The sequence below is a fragment of the Macrobrachium nipponense genome, chromosome 24 (genome assembly GCF_015104395.2).
Source record: "Macrobrachium nipponense isolate FS-2020 chromosome 24, ASM1510439v2, whole genome shotgun sequence".
Taxonomy (NCBI): domain Eukaryota; kingdom Metazoa; phylum Arthropoda; class Malacostraca; order Decapoda; family Palaemonidae; genus Macrobrachium; species Macrobrachium nipponense.
In genome coordinates this window covers 45,015,895-45,038,101 of record NC_061091.1, presented here as the reverse complement: position 1 = coordinate 45,038,101, position 22,207 = coordinate 45,015,895, and the positions used below count along the sequence as shown (strand labels likewise).

Genomic DNA, 22,207 nt, shown 5'->3' with positions numbered 1-22,207 from the left:
GTATATGCCTGATAAAAGTAAAATCACTATTTGTAATTTATATAACCAACCAAATTTCAATGCAAATTTCAGTGATTTTTCTGAACTTATTAGCAAAAGTATACAGGAACCACTACTTATAGTAGGAGATTTTAATGCACATAATCCATTATGGGATATTAATAACCCCACTGACACATCCGGAATCAACATAGAGAATACTATAATGAAACACAACCTGTATTGTCTCAATGAAAGTGAAGTTCCAACATATTTTTCAAATACACACCTAACCTTTTCTTCAATTGACATTTCATTATGTTCAAATGATGTAGCGGAGAAATTTGAATGGAACGTCCTAGACGATTCATACACAAGTGACCATTTCCCAATCATTCTAAAATACTTAAGTAATGTCAAAATATTGCCACCTACAAGATATAATATCCAAAAAGCTAACTGGGATAAATATTTCCTATACACACGAAACATACCACCATTCCCACATAATGAAGATCACAATACTACATGTGAATCCTTCTCAAACTTCATAATAAATGCTGCAGATAAAAGTATTCCAAAAACCAAATCACATTTTACAAAATCCCCTGTCCCATGGTGGAATCCAACATTAACAACATTAAGTAAAATGAAACATATATTGAGTCGCAATCTAAACAGACTCAAAACTCGCCTTAAATCACTCAACAAAATGCCCTATAGTATAAACATATTAAACAAAATAGTTATAACAAACATAACAATTAACCACATTAAACCACTATATAACAAATATACAGCCAAATTTAGAAAAACGGTAATAGCTGAAAAAATCGCATCATGGAAGGAATATGTCTCAAACATATCTTCAAACACATCCACAAGGGATGTCTGGCAAAAGATAAGGAAAATCAATGGAAAACATATAAGACCTCCAAGAAGTGCAATACATTTAAATGGAAAAATATACCATGATACTTATGAAATATCAAACATAATTGGGAAACATTTTGAAAACATCAGTGCTTACTCCAGCCTAGATACACATTTTCAAAATATCAGAAAACAAAAAGAAAATATAATACTCAATTTTGAAACTCTTGAAGACCTGGCTAAAGAGGACACATTTCACGGAGCGACACGGCTTCCTCGCCCAGAAATAGATTTTTCCTACGTCAAAATCCCTTTTTTAACATGGATGAACTAGATAATGCCATCAACTCTTGTCATCCCTCTGCACCAGGATATGATCAAATATCATTTGAAATGATAGAAAAATGAGCTCCTATAGCTAAATCATATTTATTAAAATTTTACAATAGTATCTGGCTAAAACGTGTCTTTCCTGATAAATGGAAACATGCCATAATTATTCCAATAAACAAACCAGGAAAGGATGCAAGTAATCCATCCAATTATAGACCGATATCTCTAACAAGTTGCCTATGCAAAATCTTAGAAAAAATGGTTAATGCACGATTAACGTATGTAATAACCAAAGAATCCATTTTAACGCCAACACAATCTGGTTCAATAGCTGGCAGATCAACCCTAGATCCCTTAACACATTTAGAAGATCATATCAAAAAAGGCTTTGAACAAAAGAAATTAACAGTAGCCATATTTTTTTATATAAAAAAAGCATACGATACAACATGGAAACATAACATCGTGCAAAAACTCCACTCCAAGGGACTAAGAGGCACTTACCTACTATTATTAAGAACTTCTTAAACAAACAGAAACTTTTCAAGTAAGAGTAGAAAATTCCTACTCAGTAACCTATAAACTGGAAGAAGGAATCCCTCAAGGTAGTGTCTTGAGCTGTACAATGTTTGCTTTAGCAATCAATGACATTACTATAAATTTACCAAGTGGTGTAAAAAACAGTTTATATGTTTGAGACTTTGTCATTTACTATACGAGTAGTAATTTGAAACATGCTCAGAGAGTTCTCAGTACTGCCATTTCAAATATATGTAGTTGGGCAAATTCAGTTGGATTTAAATTTTCAACTGATAAAACAAAAGCAATCGTCTTCTACAAAGACAAAAGGTGGATGAAGAACCAAACAATCAAACTGCATCTTTATAGCACTGAAATACAATTTTGTACAAAAATCAAGTATCTAGGAGTAATATTTGATCAACATTTAAATTGAAAGAGCACATCAAATACATTAAAGCCAAGGGCATCAAAGCCCTTGCCATATTAAAAAACTTATCACACACTAATTGGGGAGCAAAGCGAGACATTTTATTAATGATATATAAGGCAACAGTCTTATCCATAATAGATTACTGCTGTCCAATATATTCATCCGCCTCAGAATCTGCATTAAAATCTCTCGATGCAGTGCACCATGAAGGCGTGCGATTGTGCACAGGAGCATTCCGATTGTCCCCAACAAATTCACTTTTGGTGGAGGCAGGTTTTGCCCTTAAAACATCACCGTAATTTAATAACAATACAAAGAGGTCTTTCAATGCAAGCGGGATCGTCTCCTGCAGCTTACTGCTTCCAAAACTGTAATCAAGTAACAGAAGTTAATAGTACTAGCTCTTTCCCAAAAAGAGCTAGATACATAATGAACATACATAATATGGATCCAATTTTTCACCCACCAATGGAATTGCCACCACCATGGATTTTAAATCGAGTAAAGATATGTACCTCCCTGTCTTACCTACTCAAAAAGCAAATGACAAGTACGGAAATGTACGGCCAACATGCTTTGGAGCACATTAGAAGAAAAGGCAACAAATTTATGGTATATACAGATGGCTCCAAAAATAATGTTGGAGTAGTAGCATCTGCATATTCGAAAAATATGTTAATTAAAAAAAGCCTACCTTCAATATCATCAGTATTTACTGCTGAAGTCACAGCCATACAGATGGCTCTAGATATGATATCTGAGGCAAAAGCAAGTGTCTCTGTTATTTTCAGTGACTCACGTAGCGCTATAGATGCAATAAGACAGTATAAACCAGGAAACCAAATAGTACAGGAAATTCAAATAAAAATTCATCAACTCCTCCAATCAGGAATATCAATGGAAATATGTTGGATCCCAGCACATGTGGGAATAAAAGGAAATGAATATGCAGACTCTGCTGCCAAATTAGCCTGCACTATCCCTCCAACGATTTCATATGCCCCAGTGTCAGACTGGGTAAAATCTGTTAAAACATTGATTTACCAGGATTGGAAAGAAGAATGGGCCTCGGTGCCAACAACAAATAAACTTAAAAACATAAAAACTGAAGTCTATGCATGGAGGACATCCTCACAAGAGGAAAGATCAAAAGAGGTGATCCTAGCAAGGCTACGTATAATAGGACACACAAGATTCTCACATGGTCACTTGATGTCAACACCACATGCTGACCCAGTGAAATGTAACAGATGTCAAACACCCATGACAGTACAGCATTTGCTTGTTGAGTGCCCAAATTGGACCCAGCAAAGATCTATTTATCTGCGGAGTTCGGAAATGAAAAATATTCTTGCTGAAAGCAGGGATTTTTCAATTAATAAAATCAAAAATTTTTTTAATAAGACGGGTGTCTCAAATAAAGTCTAATTTTTTTTTTTTTTTTTTTTTCCCCTTCTCAGGATTGATCCCTGAGAACCAGCCCGAGAAGAGTCTACTTGAGACTCAGAGGTCTGGAAAAACTAACTCCTATTAATAATAATAAAAATGATAACGGACCCACAAGATAGCCCTTTTGAGAAGTGTCATGTGAGTCATACATCACAAAGTAATGACAGAAAAAAAAAAGCTTCCAGAACAATTGGCTTTGTTTGTATGTGCATTTTTCTAAAGGGGTCATGAAGGGCAGTAGGCAGTCCCCGGTTATCAGCCAGGGTTCCGTTCTCGGCAGGGTGCTGATAAGCGAAAGCTGCCATTAACCAAAACTCTGGGATTTATGGTGCTTATGGCGTTGAGTTTCAGTTAATGGCACTGGTAACTAGTTAATGGCACCTCTTAGGTATGTTATTGCACCATAATCATTATCGGCACCTTATGGCGCCAATAACTGAAACTTGGCCTGCTGTGGCACCGTGACTATTATCGGCACCTTATGGTGCCAATAACTTATACTTGACCTGTTATGGTGCCATAAATCGCTGATTTTATGGCACTAGACAAGCCCCATAAAACCGGATCGCCTTTAACCGAGTCCACCGATAACTGGGGGACTGCCTGTAATGAGACTTTCAGACAGAGCTAGATTATTCTTATTTACACTTTATGCATTTTTATTTTTCCCATGTATGCAGTTGTGTTTTTTTTTATTATTTTCTAAAAGATGTGACCTTTGTTTTTCCTTAGATGTTTATGTAATGGGTCACATGATAACAGAATTTTTGACATATAGGTGTGACTTCAGTCATGAGAGATGGTGACATAATATGGGGATAATTAGTATGAGAAGAAATTTTATTTTCCAGAAGTATGGACAGTCACCCTTAACTTCTTTCATTCATTTTTTATTTATTCATATTTTTTTTTGTCATGTAAAATTGGGAATAAAACTTGTATTTTTTGGTAGTGCATGAGTTTTGTTTTAGCCTTAGTTAATTGATACTGAAACAATTAAAAGAGGAAATGCCAGGTGGTGATGTTCAGAAAGTTAGGTGTCCTGTTTCTTTAATCTTTGAGGTTTGATAATGGAAGGAAAGAAGGGAGGGTAAGACATGTCCTCAGCTGTGTGCTAGAGAACAGACTTGGCTAATTACAAAACTAAAAATAGTTCTTAGATATAAGCCATTTTAGGGCTACAGGTCAGGAGACAACCTAGGCGTCCTTCTCTGGGCAAGATGCCAAGATTGCTCTCCTAAAATAAGACACTGTTATAGAACATGAGGACAATGAGAGTTCGGTGGCTCTGTTAACTTCCTGGGCCTGTTATGCCCCTTACTCATCTTCTTGATTTCTTCTACCCTTTAGGCTTAGGTTTCCTAGCTGAAACCTGGGCATGTGGCTCCAGAGGAGGCTGAGAGACCCTTGAGCTAGATCGGGGCCCACAATATGGTTCCCCGTGGGACCTAGACCTACATTGTCTGTGGGTGTTATGTCAATTGGCAAAACAGGTACTGAGTTAGCCACATCCTCTGCTATTGTGTCAACCTGGGCAATGGTGGTTCCAACTATTTATGCTAGCTTGTGCAGCATGGCCTCCATATCAGTGACCAGCTGTGAAGAAGAGGTGGCTGTAGGTGCAGGAGGCTGGCAGATTACAAGGATCATCTCAGGCACTGGTTGTGAGGCTGTGGCAGGGGACGAGCTTCTGCTGTGATGAGGGGAATCCAGAAAAGGTCATACTAAACCTCGGGCTGGCTCTCAGCCGGACACTGGTAACGGGCCCAGAGCGGGAAACGAGACGGACCCGGGAGATCGCCAATGTGTTCTGGCACTGAGGCAGATTCAGGCACAGGATTTGGAGAAGAAATGTCAGTTGCCTCAGGGCCTAGGGTAGGTACATTTTGCAAAGAACCAGGATATGACCCTGGAGTGGGCTCAACAACCTCACTGGCCAGGCACAGGCACTGTTGTGGCTCAACAGAACAGCTGGAGACTCAGAAGGGGCAGGACCCATGGAATGCCTGGGAGGAGGCTCAGGAGAGAGATCCTGTCCTAGGAGGAGGTCATAGTTTCCAGGAATCTTAGTGACTACTCCTAGCTGAGCCTAGTGACCCTCAGTCAGACTGTCAGGAGTGTCATCCTTCAAATTAATGCCTACAATAGTTATAGATATGTTATCTTCAATGATGTCCCCATTGGGTACCTCACCTTGGGTTCTGCAGGTTCTTGAACTTACATGATCAAGATAGGAATTGGAATGACTGGAAGGACCAGGACTGGTAACAGAGGAGGGTCAAAACAAATTTGAAAAGTACCTTAAACACAATTTTTTATACATATATACAGTGAATACAGGCTCTGATTCTTGACTACAACATCACAAGAATCATAATAAATGATAATCAAATGTAAATACTTTATACATATTATATAGATGATATATATAGCAAAATAGCAGATCAAATAAAAAGCATCCTAAATGTTAAATGCAAGGCAAATAAACAAATGCTTTAGCAGCAGAATGAACCCACAGACATTTATAAACATAAATGAATGTCAAATTAAACAGCAGCCGCTATCAAGAAGTGAACGTTGAACAGTAAACAAAAAATATGGTGGATCCTTGTATATGCAGGGGATGCGTACCAGGCCCCCACGAATACTTAGAACCCCTCTAAAAATGCTTATAACTGCCTGTCTTGAAAGTTTAAATACCAAATGTACATCTTAATTAATATCCCACTTCATATATACCTTAAATTACTATCCTATTACTGTATTAATCTTTAAAATTTTATTATTATCACTTCAAAGTCATCTTAAACATCTGACCATCAAGAGTGAAATTATGAATTATTTAGAAAACAGAGAATAATAACGAAGAGAGAGAGAGAGAGAGAGAGAAACTCATTAGGATATCAAAAGATTGACATGAACTTCTATGGGCAACACTCCTTCCCCTTCCAATACATATATCAAACTGTCATTTACTTATTTCTTGAAGTGGATAGAAAGACTGGGAATTGCTTTTTATTTTATTAATTTTATTAATATTTGAAAATAGAATAATAGGTAGCATAATGCCTTTGAATTGTCAAAGAAGTCATTCACTACCAACAAGATAAAAATAATCAGACGAAATTGGTTGAATCAACCAATGACCAGCAACCATATGTCATTACAGGGGTACATCCTCAACACTGGAATTCACCGATTTCCCAACTCAAGTCAGTGTATATAACATCTCAGCATCCTCTTGTTGCTTAAAGAAGTCCACCACACATCCAAATGTAGAGGTTTTTATCTTTTGACTGATTTTAACAGGTCCAAAATACTCTTTATTCATCCAAATGACCTCTTGCTGTCATATCACACCATACTGCTATTGCCAAGGCTACTGTCTGTCTGCATAGACCCAAAACCTGACTGTGACATTGACACTCAGCCCATAACCAACATGACTTTCGTCAACTCACCGAAAACACCGGAGAACAGGAGAAGCAAGGAAACTACCTTGAAGGTTGTTTCAAGGAAATAATGATTGATCCTGACAGCTGGAACTGAGGCAGACTCAGGCACAGGATTTGGAGAAGAGATGTCAGTGACATCGGGGCCTAGAGTTGGTACATTGTGCGAATATTGTATGTGTTTATGTATGCATGTATAATCATTGTGAGCCATTTAGAATGCTTGAAATGTTGAAAGTGAAACAGTGACCATAGAATCCATAATTTAGTGCTTGGGGTTGGATTTTACTATATGGGGGTCACTGAGGTGGTCTGATTGTGTTGAAACAAAATTATTTTTGTTTTATATATTTTTAGGGAAATTATATCTTATCTGAATAATATCGAGAGCTATGCATTGGTTGATCCACTAGTTTTAGAAGAGAAATGATTTGTGCAATTTTTATTTTCCTGAATATTTTCATAAATTTTCTGAATAAGTGATTTGTATTTGAAATATTCTTTGGAGATGAGGACACATGTTAAATTCTGTAATTTGAGTTTGTCCTACATATGATTGGAAAAATTGTATATTGAAATCCACAGTTTTGGTAAAATTGTGTATTGAAATCCACACTTTTTTAAAAAAAAATTTAGTTATAGAATCTTTAGGGACAGGATTCAATATAATTTCTATATTTATAAGAGACCATTTATACATAAGTACTTTATTAGAACTGTACTATTTGCTGACAAAGAAATACAGTTCAACAGTTAGCCTTGTATATTGATTGTTGTCTTTTTCTTGTAAGAACTTGGTTTTAATGCATTACCATGTGAATATTTTACTGATTAAGAATTATACCTAAGAAATACCAACCATTGCCTATCTTGTAGGAGTATTCTGCAGTGGAAACTGGAATCTGTCATTGATATGTGATAACAGTGTAGTTAACTTGTGGTTAAGGGGAGTTATGGGGTAATACCCTCACTCAAATGCCATCACTGAGTAATTTTTTTAGGGGGGACACTGTTAAGTGGGAACATAATTCTGTGCTACTACTGACTGCTTGGTTATAATGTCTATTTTTGGTTTGTGTGTGTGTGTGTGTGTGTGTGTGTTTTTCTTGTGCCTTGTCATGAAAGAATACTGTAAAGCATAAAGCAAATGTCTGAAGGGAATGAGTAAGTGTATGTGGCTTTCATGCCTTCCAAATAGGTGGACCCCTTCCCCCATTACTGCTCTACAGTAAGGGTAGGATCCTCAGCAATAGGGGAAGTTTCAACAGAAGGGAAAGACAAGAAGCATTAGCCTATCACTCCCTCCTCCCTAGCCCTGAACCTTATTCTGCTCCTTTCATGTGTACACTGATCTCTCAGCATAAAGGAGGATACATGTGAGAAGATGTATTAGACTTATCAATTACCTGCTACCTTATGTTGTTGGTGCTTTTCATTCCCATGGGAGATGCTCCTGTGGCATCGTCTATAGCTGTTTATTCTGTGGAGGATTAGGGCCAAGGAGAAAAAGTGTTAGTGCTCTCCTTCCTCTTTGCGTTTTCCTTCTCTTGTTTGCACAGTATGAAAAAGAAGTCGTGGTAGACCTCTTGTATGAAATTCTGTAGAGAATAAAGTGTCTTTCCCTGGTTGAGGGTGGCAATGGTGTTTGTCTTCTTCCAGGTTTTATATCTGAGTGAGCTAGGTATCCCAGTTCACCCACACTTCTTAAGACACAAGGAATGCTTACCAGCCATGTTTTGCCAGAGGTACATGTGGTACTGCTGTCATTAACCCTGCACACAATATGTGGATGGTCCCTGGATTCTGTGCATACAGACAAGGGGTTTGTGTACTTTCATGGGACTAAGGGAGCTTGTTGGATGGATGACTACAACTCAGAACTCCACTCCATGAATGTGTTATCGGCTGCTCTTGGAATATCAGTTATTGCTGGTGTTACTGAGAATGCATATGGAAGATAAACAATAATCATCTCTCTAGGTATGTACAGATACTGGTTTGCCAGCTCCTTGAACACCCACACTTCTCCTATACTTTCGCTCATTGTGCTGACCGTGTCTGGGCTGTGCACATACATCACAAGCTGGTGTTTCTCCTGAAGCATGTGTGATGGAGTCATCACATTGCACAATTGCCTACTCTAACTGTAAGTACTCTCTGGGTTTTAGTTACCCTGTCTCTTCTATATCTCACACAACTAAGCTTCTTTACTTGCCCATGTTTCTCAAAACACCACTAACCCACACTCAGTGCTGTTTAGGTACAATAGTCCATGCAGACATTCATCTGTTGCTTTTAATTCACTTTGCCAGTCATATGAAAGTCAACAGAATATGAACCTGACTTTGAGAGGTTACAAGTTAATCTTAAAATCATTATATAAAATTGTGTAATTTTAGACTATAATTTCAAGTGTACAGCTTGGTTGAATTTTTTTTTCACCAATTGGCATCACTTGGTAGTTATTTGTTTACATGGTCCAAAAGTGCTTTCCAGGACAGACTAGTATGCAAGCCTCTTTTTGTGGAGAGAATCTGACTCTTGCTTTAGAGACTGTTAAAACCTGAGGGTTTTCTCCTCATTCAGACATGTTCAGCAAAACTTGCTGAAGATTGTTTGGCTCCTGTTGAGCTTGGTGATCTCCAGAAATTAACCACTGCCCCCTATATCAATCCCTTTTTGTATATTGAGTTACTGTAGGATTCATTTAGGAGGCAAGGCAATTCTTGTGAATGCTCTGGTTGTTACTTTTATGGGATCTTGGATCAAGCTACAGTCTGACTAGTAAATCAAATGCCTTCCAGCACCCATGGAACAATCTTATCCACCAAATTATCAACTGTATGTTGATCATCCTGAGGTTCAGAGTGACTTCAGTAACTTTTTGTTTGCCCATGGGAAACCAGTTTGCTGCCTCACATCCAGGATGGGATCTGTAGAAAAGGTAATGTTTAAAGCACTCCAGTACTGCTGCCACTCCGGCAACAGATTTTCCACTTATTTTCTCTAAGAGGTCTTGTTTCTTCCACAGAAAGAGTTGTATAAATGTAACTGCCTGTTATGGCCCTCAACCAATTTTGCTGTATTGCTGGAAGAGGAGGGTGAGAGGTTCAAAGGAGAAGACCTATAGCTAGGATGAGGAGGAGGTTTTTAAGGTTTTGAGTGGAAAAAAAGGAAAGGAGAGGTACAGGAATGGTGGGTCTCGGTTTTGGACTGTAGTGCACTTTTGTTACTGGTGTTTGTCAATTTTTCTAAGGTATGGGTGGTGGAGGTTGCTATGGTTCAACTTAGTTGTAGTTCATATGGGCAATACCTTTCATCCTTGTAATTTTGTCAGGTTTGGCACTAAAATGTTCATTCCAAGAATGGTGAGGAAGAGAACAGTTGGGATACTTACTTAAGGGGTGACTAGCTATTTTGTGCTAAAAAATCGAAATTTCAAGACAGCTAAAATTCTTCCTAAAGCATTTGAGAATCCATTATGACACATGACAAACACTGTAGGTTATTTTGTTGGCTGTTGTGGCCCCTGGGGATGCCAAGGTTGTATGGAGCAGCTGGCCTGCTGCGTATCAAAACCATCCCTATTTACTCAACCATAATGCTCATTTTACCATGTAAAAATAATTGGCCACAGTATGGGATCAGCATTTTTGGCAACGGGTAGTTACGGTGATGATTGTAGGTATACACACAGCTACTCAGTAAATGAGATTTCAGTTTTCTCAATAAGAGAAAAGGGAGGTTATGGCTCTGCAATTTACTCCATACCCAACCTTATCAAGTATCTTCAAACTTTATTTTCACATTCAAATGTTTTATTGAAACTTTGCTAGTCTGTTGATGTTACTTAGGCAATTGAATGGTCACACTCATATATTTCCAAATACAAGTGAAAAGAAAATGAATATTTTATGACATCATTTGGGCTTGCATAATAACTTGGCCACAATACAGACACTACCCTACTTGTGAACGAGTTACGTTCTGAATGGCCGTCTGTATCTTGATTTGTTTGTAAGTTGGTTTTTAATATGTAGTGCAAAATTTTTGTTGGTGTTTAAATTCAAGATTTGCTGCACCTATTCTGCTGTAGTCTTGCCACCGCAGTGAAACCTCTCTGGCATGGCATTTAAAGGTCAGCCCTGTTGCCACTTTTACAAAAACATCAATTGACACGTGTGACAGACCTTTGAATGTCTCTGAGACAAACCCTGAGGCTATAATTATAAGATATAGGGCTTTTCATTTCCAGGTACCTACTTTAATCTCCTTCCTGTTCTGCCCTGCTCTCAATTTCTCTTTCTCTTCTAAATCTTACAGCTTTCCGAGTGAGAGCTTGATTATAGGATAACATAGGCCCTCCATTTGCCTTTTCACTAAAAAAATACCTATTTATTTTGTATAAGATTGCCTTTTCTCGGCTGTGAAGTTGATGTTTATCGATGGCTGTGAGATGACCAGGAATTACTTGTAAGTTGGTGTCAAAGTCACTTTACGCTTCAGTCAGGCCAAATCTTTGTTGCCATATTGTATTCAAGCAATATTCAGTCATCCTTTCCTATCTATTATTTTGTCAGAGAGAGAGAGATCTGTCTGTATAAGATTGTTTATTTTCCCACTCATCAAAATTATTCTGTTATGCCTTATTTCATGATTCCTTGCTCACCAATTTATTCTATACCTGCGATATTAAGAAATCAAGATATTTGTAGAAAGGAGAAATGCCTCCAGACATACTGTGACCACCAAAAGTGCCCCATGGAGAGAAACTAAGCATTTTATCTGTTGATTAAAACACATGTGGAGCTGTTTGAAATATTGGTAACAGCACCAAAAGGAGATGTCATGGTAATAGAAAATCTGAATCTGTTTCTTGTTATTGCAAAGAACTATCAGTCGTGAACCTATGTAATTGATTTAGAATTCTGCATAACAGAAAAGAGATGTGATATGGGAGAAATGGTTTTATCTCTTATGTTGTTGCTATAAAATTGGTAGATATGCAGAGAATAAACACACTTGGGAGGACCCAAACAGCCCTGCCAGAGAGGTCTGGTCAATTTGGAAATGCTACAGTAAGAATTTTTGCAAAGAACATTAGAAAGAAGAACCTGTTTCTTTAACCCCATCCCTGATTATCTAGAGTATTCTCATGATTGACTCCCATGTATTCTTTTTACAATCACAAGAATACTTTTTTCATTATTACTGTGAATATTATCAGTATATAGAATTTTGCTACAGTCAATTTTCTTATTTAGCCTTTTGGACCTGACTACTGTAACCACCTAAGGTCCCTAGCTGGAATTTAATTATGTACAATCTGTTCACTGATTAGTATAATTTTTTGTTTTTTATGATTATGCTATCTTTATACTACCGCAACTGTGTAGGTATTGCCAATTAATAATTTTTTATCATATTGTCTCATGCATATCTAGATTGTGTATGTTATTGTCTATACTTTGTATATTCCATGTATATGGCCATGAGCTGAAGTAAAATTTGATTGTTATTTGTTCATAATCTTAAAATATTCTTACTTATTACGATCCTCCCAATTTAACTCAGTCTGTGATGAATAGCCATTTTCTGTATTTCCCATTTTCTATATTTATTATGTATTATTTTTTAATCATACAGTATTATAAGGAATCACTTTGGAAGCTACACTTGTGTTGCTTGAATTTAAATTTTATTTTCATAGTGTTGCTTGAATTTAAATTTTATTTTCATTTTTTTTCTGCATTTCTAACATTCAGAGTACGTAATTCCTGATAATACTGTATGATTTAAAAAGAATAAACAAAATGAGTACAGGCAGTCCCTGGGTTACGACGTTCCAAGGTTAAGGCGCTTCTCAATTGTATTCATCAGACATTATTTCCAGTGTTACGACGCATGTCCCAGGGTTAAAACGCCTACAACACTGATCTGGCAGATGAAATAGGACACCAAAAATGCAAAATAATCAATATTTGAAGGTTTTTCTGATGAAAAATGCAATAAAAATGCAGTTTACATAGTTTTCAATGCACCCAAAGCATTAAAAGTAAGGTTTTTTAGGATTTTTTACGATGTTTCGGCTTACGACGCTTCTCAAGAACGGAACTCCCATCGTAACCTGGGGACTGCCTGTATTCGTCACAGACATGGTTAAGTCGAGAAGATTGAAATAAGTTGGAATATTTTAAGAGTATGAACAAATATTCTTGTGATTACAAGAATATGTGGTTGTTAATCATTAGAATACTAGGGATAGTCAGGAAAGGGGGGTTAAAGGAACAGGTCCTTTTTCCTCATGGCCTTCTGTTCTTTGCAAGAATTCTTACCAGCAGAATAGGCACCCAAAGCAAAATTTGAGCTTATATGTGGCAAAGGGAAGTGCTCTGAACAGTTTTAACTTGTGACCTTGTCTTTATATCTATCTGAAAGTTTGTAAGTAGGGTAGTGTCTGTATACATAACATTTAGATAGTAATTAAAATTTTTATGACAAAGCATTGAGAGACTTGAACTATTCAAAAAAAAAAAAAAAAATTTTATATTGATCAAATATTGAGGCTGCTGCAATGGTAATCGTAAATATAATGTTATGATGTCATAACTCAAGACAATTATACTCATACATGTAAACAACAATTGCATATTTTATTTATATATAAAGTTTCAATCCTTAATAGGCAAAAATTTTTTTTAAACCAAAATAGCTAGTTATCCCTTAAAATGTTTTCTCCCCTTCTGAAAATATCAAGACATTCCTTTGTTGGAATTTGTATGATGTACATTGTGCAGATATCTCTTCCGTTTGTTTCTGATGTCTATATTTCTGCTATTGAAGCAGTGCAATGTTCCAGTTTGAAGCCCTCAGTGGGAAATGACCCCCATATTCCCAGATGCACTAGGATTGTTATGGTTCCTCTGAAATGATGACTCACCGATGGGGTGTTTAGATTTCATGATGCAACACCTTGCTTCCAGTGTTGTGTAGCTTCCCCTTGGGGCCCCCTTGCAGGGAGATCAAGCACTTATATGTGACAGCTTTCATTATCTGTTCTGTTAGGTCCAGTAGCTGGAAGTCAGTTGTCTTTCTGCTCTTTGGGCTGGTGGCTGTTTTAATTGTTATATATGGCTTGAGATTCTTTGTCTCTAAGGTGGCAGTAGTGGCAATAGAAGATTCCTCAGCTTTCCCAGTGGCTTGAAACTTTGGAACTGTCCAGGATGGACGGTCATTGTAACAGCGCTTCAAGTCTTTGTCACTGTCACTATTGCAGATGGAACTTCAGGGCAGCAGATAAAATTTTTAGTCATTATAGCTGGTTAAGTCATCACTTCAGTGCCCTTGGTTAGTGTTCGCAAACTTTTGCCTGGGCACCTGTCTGTGTGCAGGTATTGAAACAGATTCTAGAGGGCTTGGGTTAGGAAAGGTGAGATGTTTATTAACTTCTAAAAGCTTCATCTTGTGTATTAGAAGTTTGGTATATCATCAATCATCCAAGTTTTATTGATAATAGATGGTAGATTCTTTTCTGTTCTCATGAGGAGAGGTCTCCAGCTTGTAAGAGTTGACTGGTATGTTGAAACTGCCAAATGCATGGAGGTTATACAGCAGTTCCTATGAGAGCAAAACATTTCTAGCAGGATGGTGCTTGAGATGTCTTAATATTTCTGAAAATCCTCACCTAACATGTACCTTCAGTCGGAGCCTCAGTCCACCGGATTTTGGAGTTTGTCATATACTACCTGCATTGAGACAAGCTCCTCTCAGTCTCTGTGGTGAAGACTGTTGCTTAAGCTTAGCCAGGGCCTTTAAACTGAATGACAGATCTCTCTCACTTTGACTGATCTGCCTATGCTCATGGGAAGCTTTGAGTTTTGGGCAGTATTTGCCTCCTTGGTGGGACATGACTTTCATCCTACACAGCCTAACTTGGATGCTGTCCAAGCTCCTGAGAGAGGCCTTGGACAAAGATCTTATACTCGTGACTTCAGTATTAGTAAGTAACTTTGCCTTTTTGTCCGTAACTCAAAAGGTAGGGATATCTGTTTTTTATAGTTCCTGAGTTTGTGGCAGAAACTCAGAACTCATTGGCTTCTCATGAGAGATACAAGACCTTTCATTTAATTTCTTTGGGACCTTGCTGGAGGTAGTGATAATAGAGTTCTGTGCAAGTTGTTAGCTGCAAAAGCTACCTGAGGAGGACCCAACCTCATAGACCAGAGTGTCAGCCTGTCTATGATAGTAATGACAAGCACAAAAATTTGGATGAAAATTCTCTAATTTGGGGGGCATGCAACTACCCTTGGCATTTTGAAGTAACGTTTCAGTAACTGGTAATGAGGGCCACCTTTACCTCATTACCTGAAGGATGTTACCCTCACCAAACTCTTTCCTCCTTGGACCTGTGATAGCTACTCAGCAAATTGTGTGATCACTCGCCTCTCTTCAGACAAAAAAACTTCTTGCCTAAAGCCCTGGTAGAGCATAATGCTGGGATTGAATGGTAGAGTAACTGGCTTCTCTCCCCCCTTTCTTCTTTTTCCCTCTGCAAGGAAGGAGCTCAGACCAAGTACATGCTGGACCAAAGATACAGGTAATTACAATTAAGCAACCAGTCTTGGAGCCTCAGTGGATAAGATTGGATTCCATTTGCTCTTCATTTTAAAGTTGTGTGTTTGTGTTAAGAACCCACCCATCAATGGTATCAGCCAGATTTAAGTAACTTGTAACTTATGTAACCTTAACAGGGTTTGCACTTGGTTCTCCAAGGATTCCCTACTTGAGTGAAACCAAACACTTTTGTCCAGTCCCTCTTTGGAATCCCTTTGACAGACCATGTAGGAGGTTACAAGAGTAGTTGCTTCCAGTTCACAGTACATGACTAGGAATTTGACATATCTGGTAGGGTTTCATAGTTTCATTAGTTGATTGAGACAGTATCCCACCTAAGAAGTAAGTCTCTTGCATAAAAGGTGATGGTTTGTATTTCCTGTATGAACAAAAAACAAAATTTAAAGTAATTACAATAGTATGTTTCTTAAATATACAAACCAGAACTTCAATTTCTCATGTTAACTGACCAACTTTCTCTGATGCGGAAGGAAATACATTGCTTAGTGACAGCAGGTGAGGGAAGGTATTCCCCCCATTCATTCCCCTTGACCTCCAGTTAACTTTCATATCACCAAGTTTCAAGAGCTGAATCCAGCTTGCACTGACAAATACTCCTACATAAATAGCTCTGTTTTATAAGTCTAGGAAAAATACAAAATACTTTTGAAATTTATTTGTACTTATTTTTTGATTAAGATTTTTCTCTTTACAGGTTAAAGTGATTTGTGATGACTTTCTATCCATAGAGACTGTTGTTGATGTTATTCAGAAGAATAAGGAAGATGTCGGCAACAATGGTTTATGGTTGTTGGTAGCAGGCATTTTTGACCTAGTAACTAAAGAACTTGACAAGCGTTGCAAGCACTGTGAAGTGCCTATCACTCACATATGTCCCCTTTGGAACTTAGAACATGATAATTATGATTGTGTAATAGATGAGATATTGCAAGCATCTGACAACTGTGTTAGAGTCTGCCAAGCAACTCTGGGTTTTTCTGGAGTTGTAGCTCTGGCCATGCCATTACCAGCACTTATTGTAAAGTCTGGTGATCTAAGTCATAAACAGCTTCATTGGTTTGCAGCTCAAGGTTCAATTTTTGTAACTGAACAAAATTACCATATTCTTGATAATATGTATAATAAGTTTTGTAACAAATGGATTACCTTAGCATGTTGGAAATTACAAAAGTTTCTTGATGCTTCTGTGATTGAAACCTTTAAAATGGAAAGTTCCTCGAAGTATGTAAGTTGTTCCTCAGTGTCTAGTGAGTGGTATAGTGTAATGAATAACTTTTTCACTTTGGTGCTAAACTCATACTATCCAAAGGAAACTTTGCACAGATGGTTAGCAGTTCGAAGTATGTTTGATCAAGTGATAGTTGTGGGTCACACAAGTCACACTAGACTATTGCAGTCCTTAGTACATGAAATGCCTGTGACATTTTATGAGGAAACTATGGATTTTGATGAAAAAGGACTGACTCAGATGAATCATTTAATGGAAAAATGGCCAACCAGAACTCTTTGGTGTGTGGTGATTGGGGTTACTGCTATTGCGTGTCCTATGAAAAATGCGGATTCCAAATGCTCAGTTGCTACACCTAAATGTAGAAGCCCTCTACCTGTTTTTGTTAGCAAAAACCATGCATTACAAGATGTTGCAGACAGTCAGCTGGTTAAAACTGTTGTAAAGTCAGCATTTGATTTTGTATCCAGAACTGCTAAGAAAATGGGAATTGGTTCAGCTTTTTTTGTGGCTCCCATCATACCACAGCAAGTAGTCTGTGCTGACATGAACTCCCAAGAGTCACATTCAAGTTTGCACCAGATATTTGAAAGAGACCCTACCATCCCATTTCTGGTGGGTTCTCCAAGTTGTTGGGTTTACAATGCCTTTAATTTTGCTGAAAAGTGGCTTACTTTAAGTAAAGAGACCTTCCTTGACAGTTTGTCATCTCCCAGTTTCATTGAGGAATATGCTTTACCGGAGGACTGTGTACTTACCTTCATCAACAGCAGAGAGGATTTATGTGCAACAACACATCAGCTTGAATGGTCCAAGCTAATGGTGAAGTCGCTAGAATACTTTTTGAGCCTTAGAATAAATGACCCATTTCCTTTCACATTTGGCATGGCTGAACCATTAGACACTACTTATGAAGGTAAGACACTTTTTATTATTATATATTAACAAGGTAGCAAATTATTGTCACTAGTAGGAGTTGGGCATATCATCATTTATAGGTATATCTCAATTGTATTTAGAAGTTTACTGATGTTTGAACTTTTAATTTTAATTTTTGATAGCGTAGTCGGTGTCTCATCCTCAAGGATTACCCTTTCCATGGTGACCAGACTGATGTCAAAGAATTCTCTTAACCCTTAAACGCCGAAGCAGTATTTTAAAAATCGTCTCCCGTATGCCGGCGGCGTTTGCAAGTGAGCGCCGAAACTGAAATTTTTTTTTTTTTTAAATCACAGCACGCTTAGTTTTCAATATTAAAAGTTCATTTTTGGCTCCTTTTTTTGTCATTGCCTGAAGTTTAGTATGCAACCATCAGAAATGGAAAAAAATATCATTATCATATATAAATATTGGGATATATGACAGCACAAAAAAAAAAATCATATATAATTGTATACAAATCGCGCTGTGAGCAAAACGGTTAAAGCTAACGAGTTATTTTTTTGTATTGTACACTAAATTGCGATCATTTTGGTATATAACACATTGTAAAATAATCAAGGCAACACAGAGAAAATATTATCACAAAATGATACATGAATTCGTAACATGCGGACTTAAGGAAAAAGTTTATTTCATAAATTCACCATAAATCGAAATATTGTGCTAGAGACTTCCTGTTTGATGCAAAATGAAGGTAATTGATTGAATATTACTAGACTATAAGTGTTGTAGCTTACAATTGCAGTTTTCGACCATTTCGGTCGAGTTAAAGTTGACCGAAGGACGAATTTTTTCTATTTATCGTTATTTATATGAAAATATTTCAAAACTGATAAAAGTTACAACCATGGGTTGTTTTTTGTTGTATTCTACATGAAATTGCACACATTTTCATATATAAAACTTTATGTAACGGCTAATTTAAAATGGTGCAAACATTACGACAATCGTACGAAAAAATTTATGATTTTTTCGGAAGAGTTACAGCACGGACGTAAGGAAAAAGTTTATTTCATAAATTCACCATAAATCGAAATATTGTGCTTGAGACTTCCAATTTGTTGCAAAATAAAGGTAAATGATTGAATATTACTAGAATGTAATAGTTTTAGCTTACAATTGCATTTTTATACATTCAACTTCCCTGTCAGATATATACTTAGCTATAGACTCCGTTGTCCCCGATAGAAATTAGAATTTCGCGGCACACTCTACAGGTAGGTCAGGTGATCTACCGCCCCACCGCTGGGTGGCCGGAATAGGAACCATTCCCGTTTTCTAAGTCAGATTTTCTCTATCGGCCGGGACATCAACATTGTTGTTGTTCCTCCTGATTTGATTTTCGTGTTTTTCATCGCTATTGATCTTCTAAGGCGGTCTTTTTGGTGACGTATTGGATCTTTGGTTGGGCATACTCTTTCGTGGACTGTTATTTGGACTTGATTTTGGATTTTTCTCATAATGTCGGACTCTAGCTTTTCGGTTAGAAGACAGTGTGTGAATGAGGGATGTATGGTGAGGCTACCAAAAGCTTCGGTATCTAACACCTGTAATGAATGTGTAGGTTTGAATGAGGAAGAGTGGAAGAATTTCAATTCCTATTTAAGAAAATTGGAAATGGATAGGGCTAGGAAGGCTTCCTCCAGAAGCGTAAGTAGGTCTCGTTCTAACGAGCCAATTAATATAACACCTAACCCTAAAACTGTATTTACTTCCTCTTGTACTACTAAGACTGCAAACCCAGCAACGGAAATTGCAGATCTTAAGGCTGCACTTGAAAAGATGGAACGTCAAATGCAAACTTTACAAGGTAAGCGCAGTGATAGTGACGTAAGTGTACCCAGTGCAGTGGAGGGTGCGTCTGATCGGCTTCATCTCGCTCCCAGGCCTAGACCGCTTCCAAGCTCACAGGCCCAGAGGAGAAGGAATGTCAAAAGCCTTACGGAGGTTATGGAGAATCCCCACCGATCAGGCGTCCCCTTGGCAGATTCTGTGACGTCCCGAACTGCCAAGGATCGCTATAGGAAAAGCATCCTAAAAAAGTGTTTTTCTTCTTCTGATTCTTCACCACAAAGAAAGGGCTGGAGTTCTGACGAACTTTCACGCCCCTTAAAAAGAAGTTGGAAAGCTCCAACTTTGGATTCGAGTCCGGAGTTTTTCCCTGAAGGATCGCCTTGCGAAAGGAAAAAAGCCAAGTATATTCCAACTCTCAATTCGGAGTCTCCTTCCTCCTCTAGACCTCCTTCACCTACATTGGAAAAGGAAGAATAGAATGCTGCGGCTAAAATTCTATTAAAAGTACAGGAGCAGATCTCCTCTTTAGTAGGAGTTCTTACGAAGGAGACTCCTAGAAGAAAGGACTCTTTCCTACCGATAAAAAGATCGACAGGAAAAAAAAGACGTCTCTGGCACAAAAATCGCGTATTCTTCTCCTCGGACAGGAAGTAGAAAGAATGCGCCAAAAGCGCCAGAAAAACCAACCTGGCGCAATGCGCCAGAAGCGCCAGCCAGGCGCCAAAATAAACGATCGACTTCCAAACGACAGATTCGAGATTCTTCAATTGTTCAAAAAGACTTGAACCAAGAGGATTCTTCTAGCTTTGAGCGGGATCAGCCTTTACCTGGCAGGGACTCGAGATGTCACACAGGCGGCCGTAGCCCCTGTCAGGATAGAGCTTTTTCCGTTAAGAGCGATACGAGAGGACATCCTTCTTCTGACAGGAGAGAGAGATGTCGCACAGGCGGCCATCGCTCTTGTCAGGAGAAGGAGAGAGTCTTGTTGCAGGATCAGCCTATCTCTCGTAAGGACGCAAGTCGTCGCACAGGCGGCCGTCGCTCTTGCAAGAGTGGGGTAGATGTTGCGAGGGACTCATCTCCTATCGAGAAGAAACAATCCTCTTTGGTTGATCCTTCTTCCTCCATGGAGATTGAACAAGAATTGGAAGATGTGTTGGATTCGGAAGATCATACGGCTGCAGGCTTATCGGATTATAAGACGCTAGCAGCCCTCTTACTTCAAGAGTTTGGAGACTCGTTAAGCCCTGCTGCTCCACCTTCTCCTAGATCTTTGTTTACGAGCACCAAGGTCTCAAAATTGTCCTCTTTCCTAAAGATGAAACCGACCATTTTTATGAAGAAGGCGCTTCGGTTTGTTGGAAACTGGTTTAAATCCAAGTAGGAGGTGGGGAGAACTGTCTTTGCCTGCCCTCCTTCCAAACTTGCAGGAAAGAGAGGCATCTGGTATGAGACGGGAGAATTGCTGGGTCTTGCTCTCCCGACCTCTGCCGAAGCAGATTTTTCAAATCTTGTTGACGCTTCGAGGAGACAAGCCTTGTCATCAGCTAAGATCACATGGGGGACTTCAGAAATGGACCATCTCCTCAAGGGATTGTTCCATGTCTTAGAAGTTTTAAACTTCTTAGACTGGTCCCTTGGGGTGTTGGCCAAGAGAACTCAGGAGACGGAGTTTCTGAGCCCAGAAGTCCTTCATAGTGTCCTGTCCTGTTTGGACAAAGCAGTCCAGGACGGATCAGGAGAAGTGGCTTCTCTCTTCGGAACTGGAATCTTGAAGAAAAGGACTTTGTTTAGTTCTTTTCTAACGAAAGCAGTCACTCCTATCCAGAGGTCGTCCCTGCTTTACACGCCTCTCTCAGACCAACTGTTCCCTTCGCAATTAGTAAGGGACATTTCCCATTCTTTGACTGAAAAGGCCACACAAGATCTTTTGGCCCAATCCGCAAAGAAAGCGAGGACCTCCGTTCCTACTATGAAGAGAGAGACACGTACCCCTCAACAGCCCTTTCGAGGGAGTTCCTCTTCTAGACCCTCCTCTAAGAAGAGAGGAGTACCAAAAAGAGGTAGGTCTGCATTCAGACCTATCAAGAAAGCCAAGTGATTTTCCAGTCCTTCAAGCACCAGTAGGAGCCAGACTTCTGAAATTTTCGGAAGAATGGGCACTGAGAGAGGCAGACAGCTGGTCCCTTTCAGTAGTAATGAAGGGATATCTTATCCCCTTTCGAATCCCCTTTCGAGACAGACCTCCCTTAACGACGACCCCGAGGGAACTGTCGGCCAAGTACAGGGACCCTGCCATGAGAGAAGTACTTTTACATCTTGTAGAACAGATGCTGCAAAAGGAGGCCATCAAATTGGTCCGGGATCCGCATTCCCGAGGATTCTACAACCGTCTTTTTCTGGTTCCGAAAGCCTCGGGAGGGTGGAGACCAGTTCTGGATGTGAGCGCATTGAACCGATTCGTAGAGAACACAAAGTTCTCTATGGAAGCGTCCAAGTTGGTTCTTGCGGCTCTCCGTCCCGGAGATTGGATGGTCTCCATGGATCTACAGGATGCTTACTTTCATGTTC

General features: G+C 38.6%; 1 protein-coding gene across 2 annotated transcripts in view; it reads left to right on the top strand.

Annotated features, from left to right (window-relative positions):
* Positions 1–22,207, top strand: part of LOC135205593 (uncharacterized) — a 514,233-nt gene that overhangs the window by 187,060 nt on the left and 304,966 nt on the right. For both annotated transcript variants that reach the window (XM_064236362.1, XM_064236363.1), the window contains exon 5: positions 16,367–17,816. In XM_064236362.1, the coding sequence (XP_064092432.1) occupies positions 16,367–17,816 (1,450 nt within the window). The remainder of the gene's footprint in view (positions 1–16,366; positions 17,817–22,207) is intronic.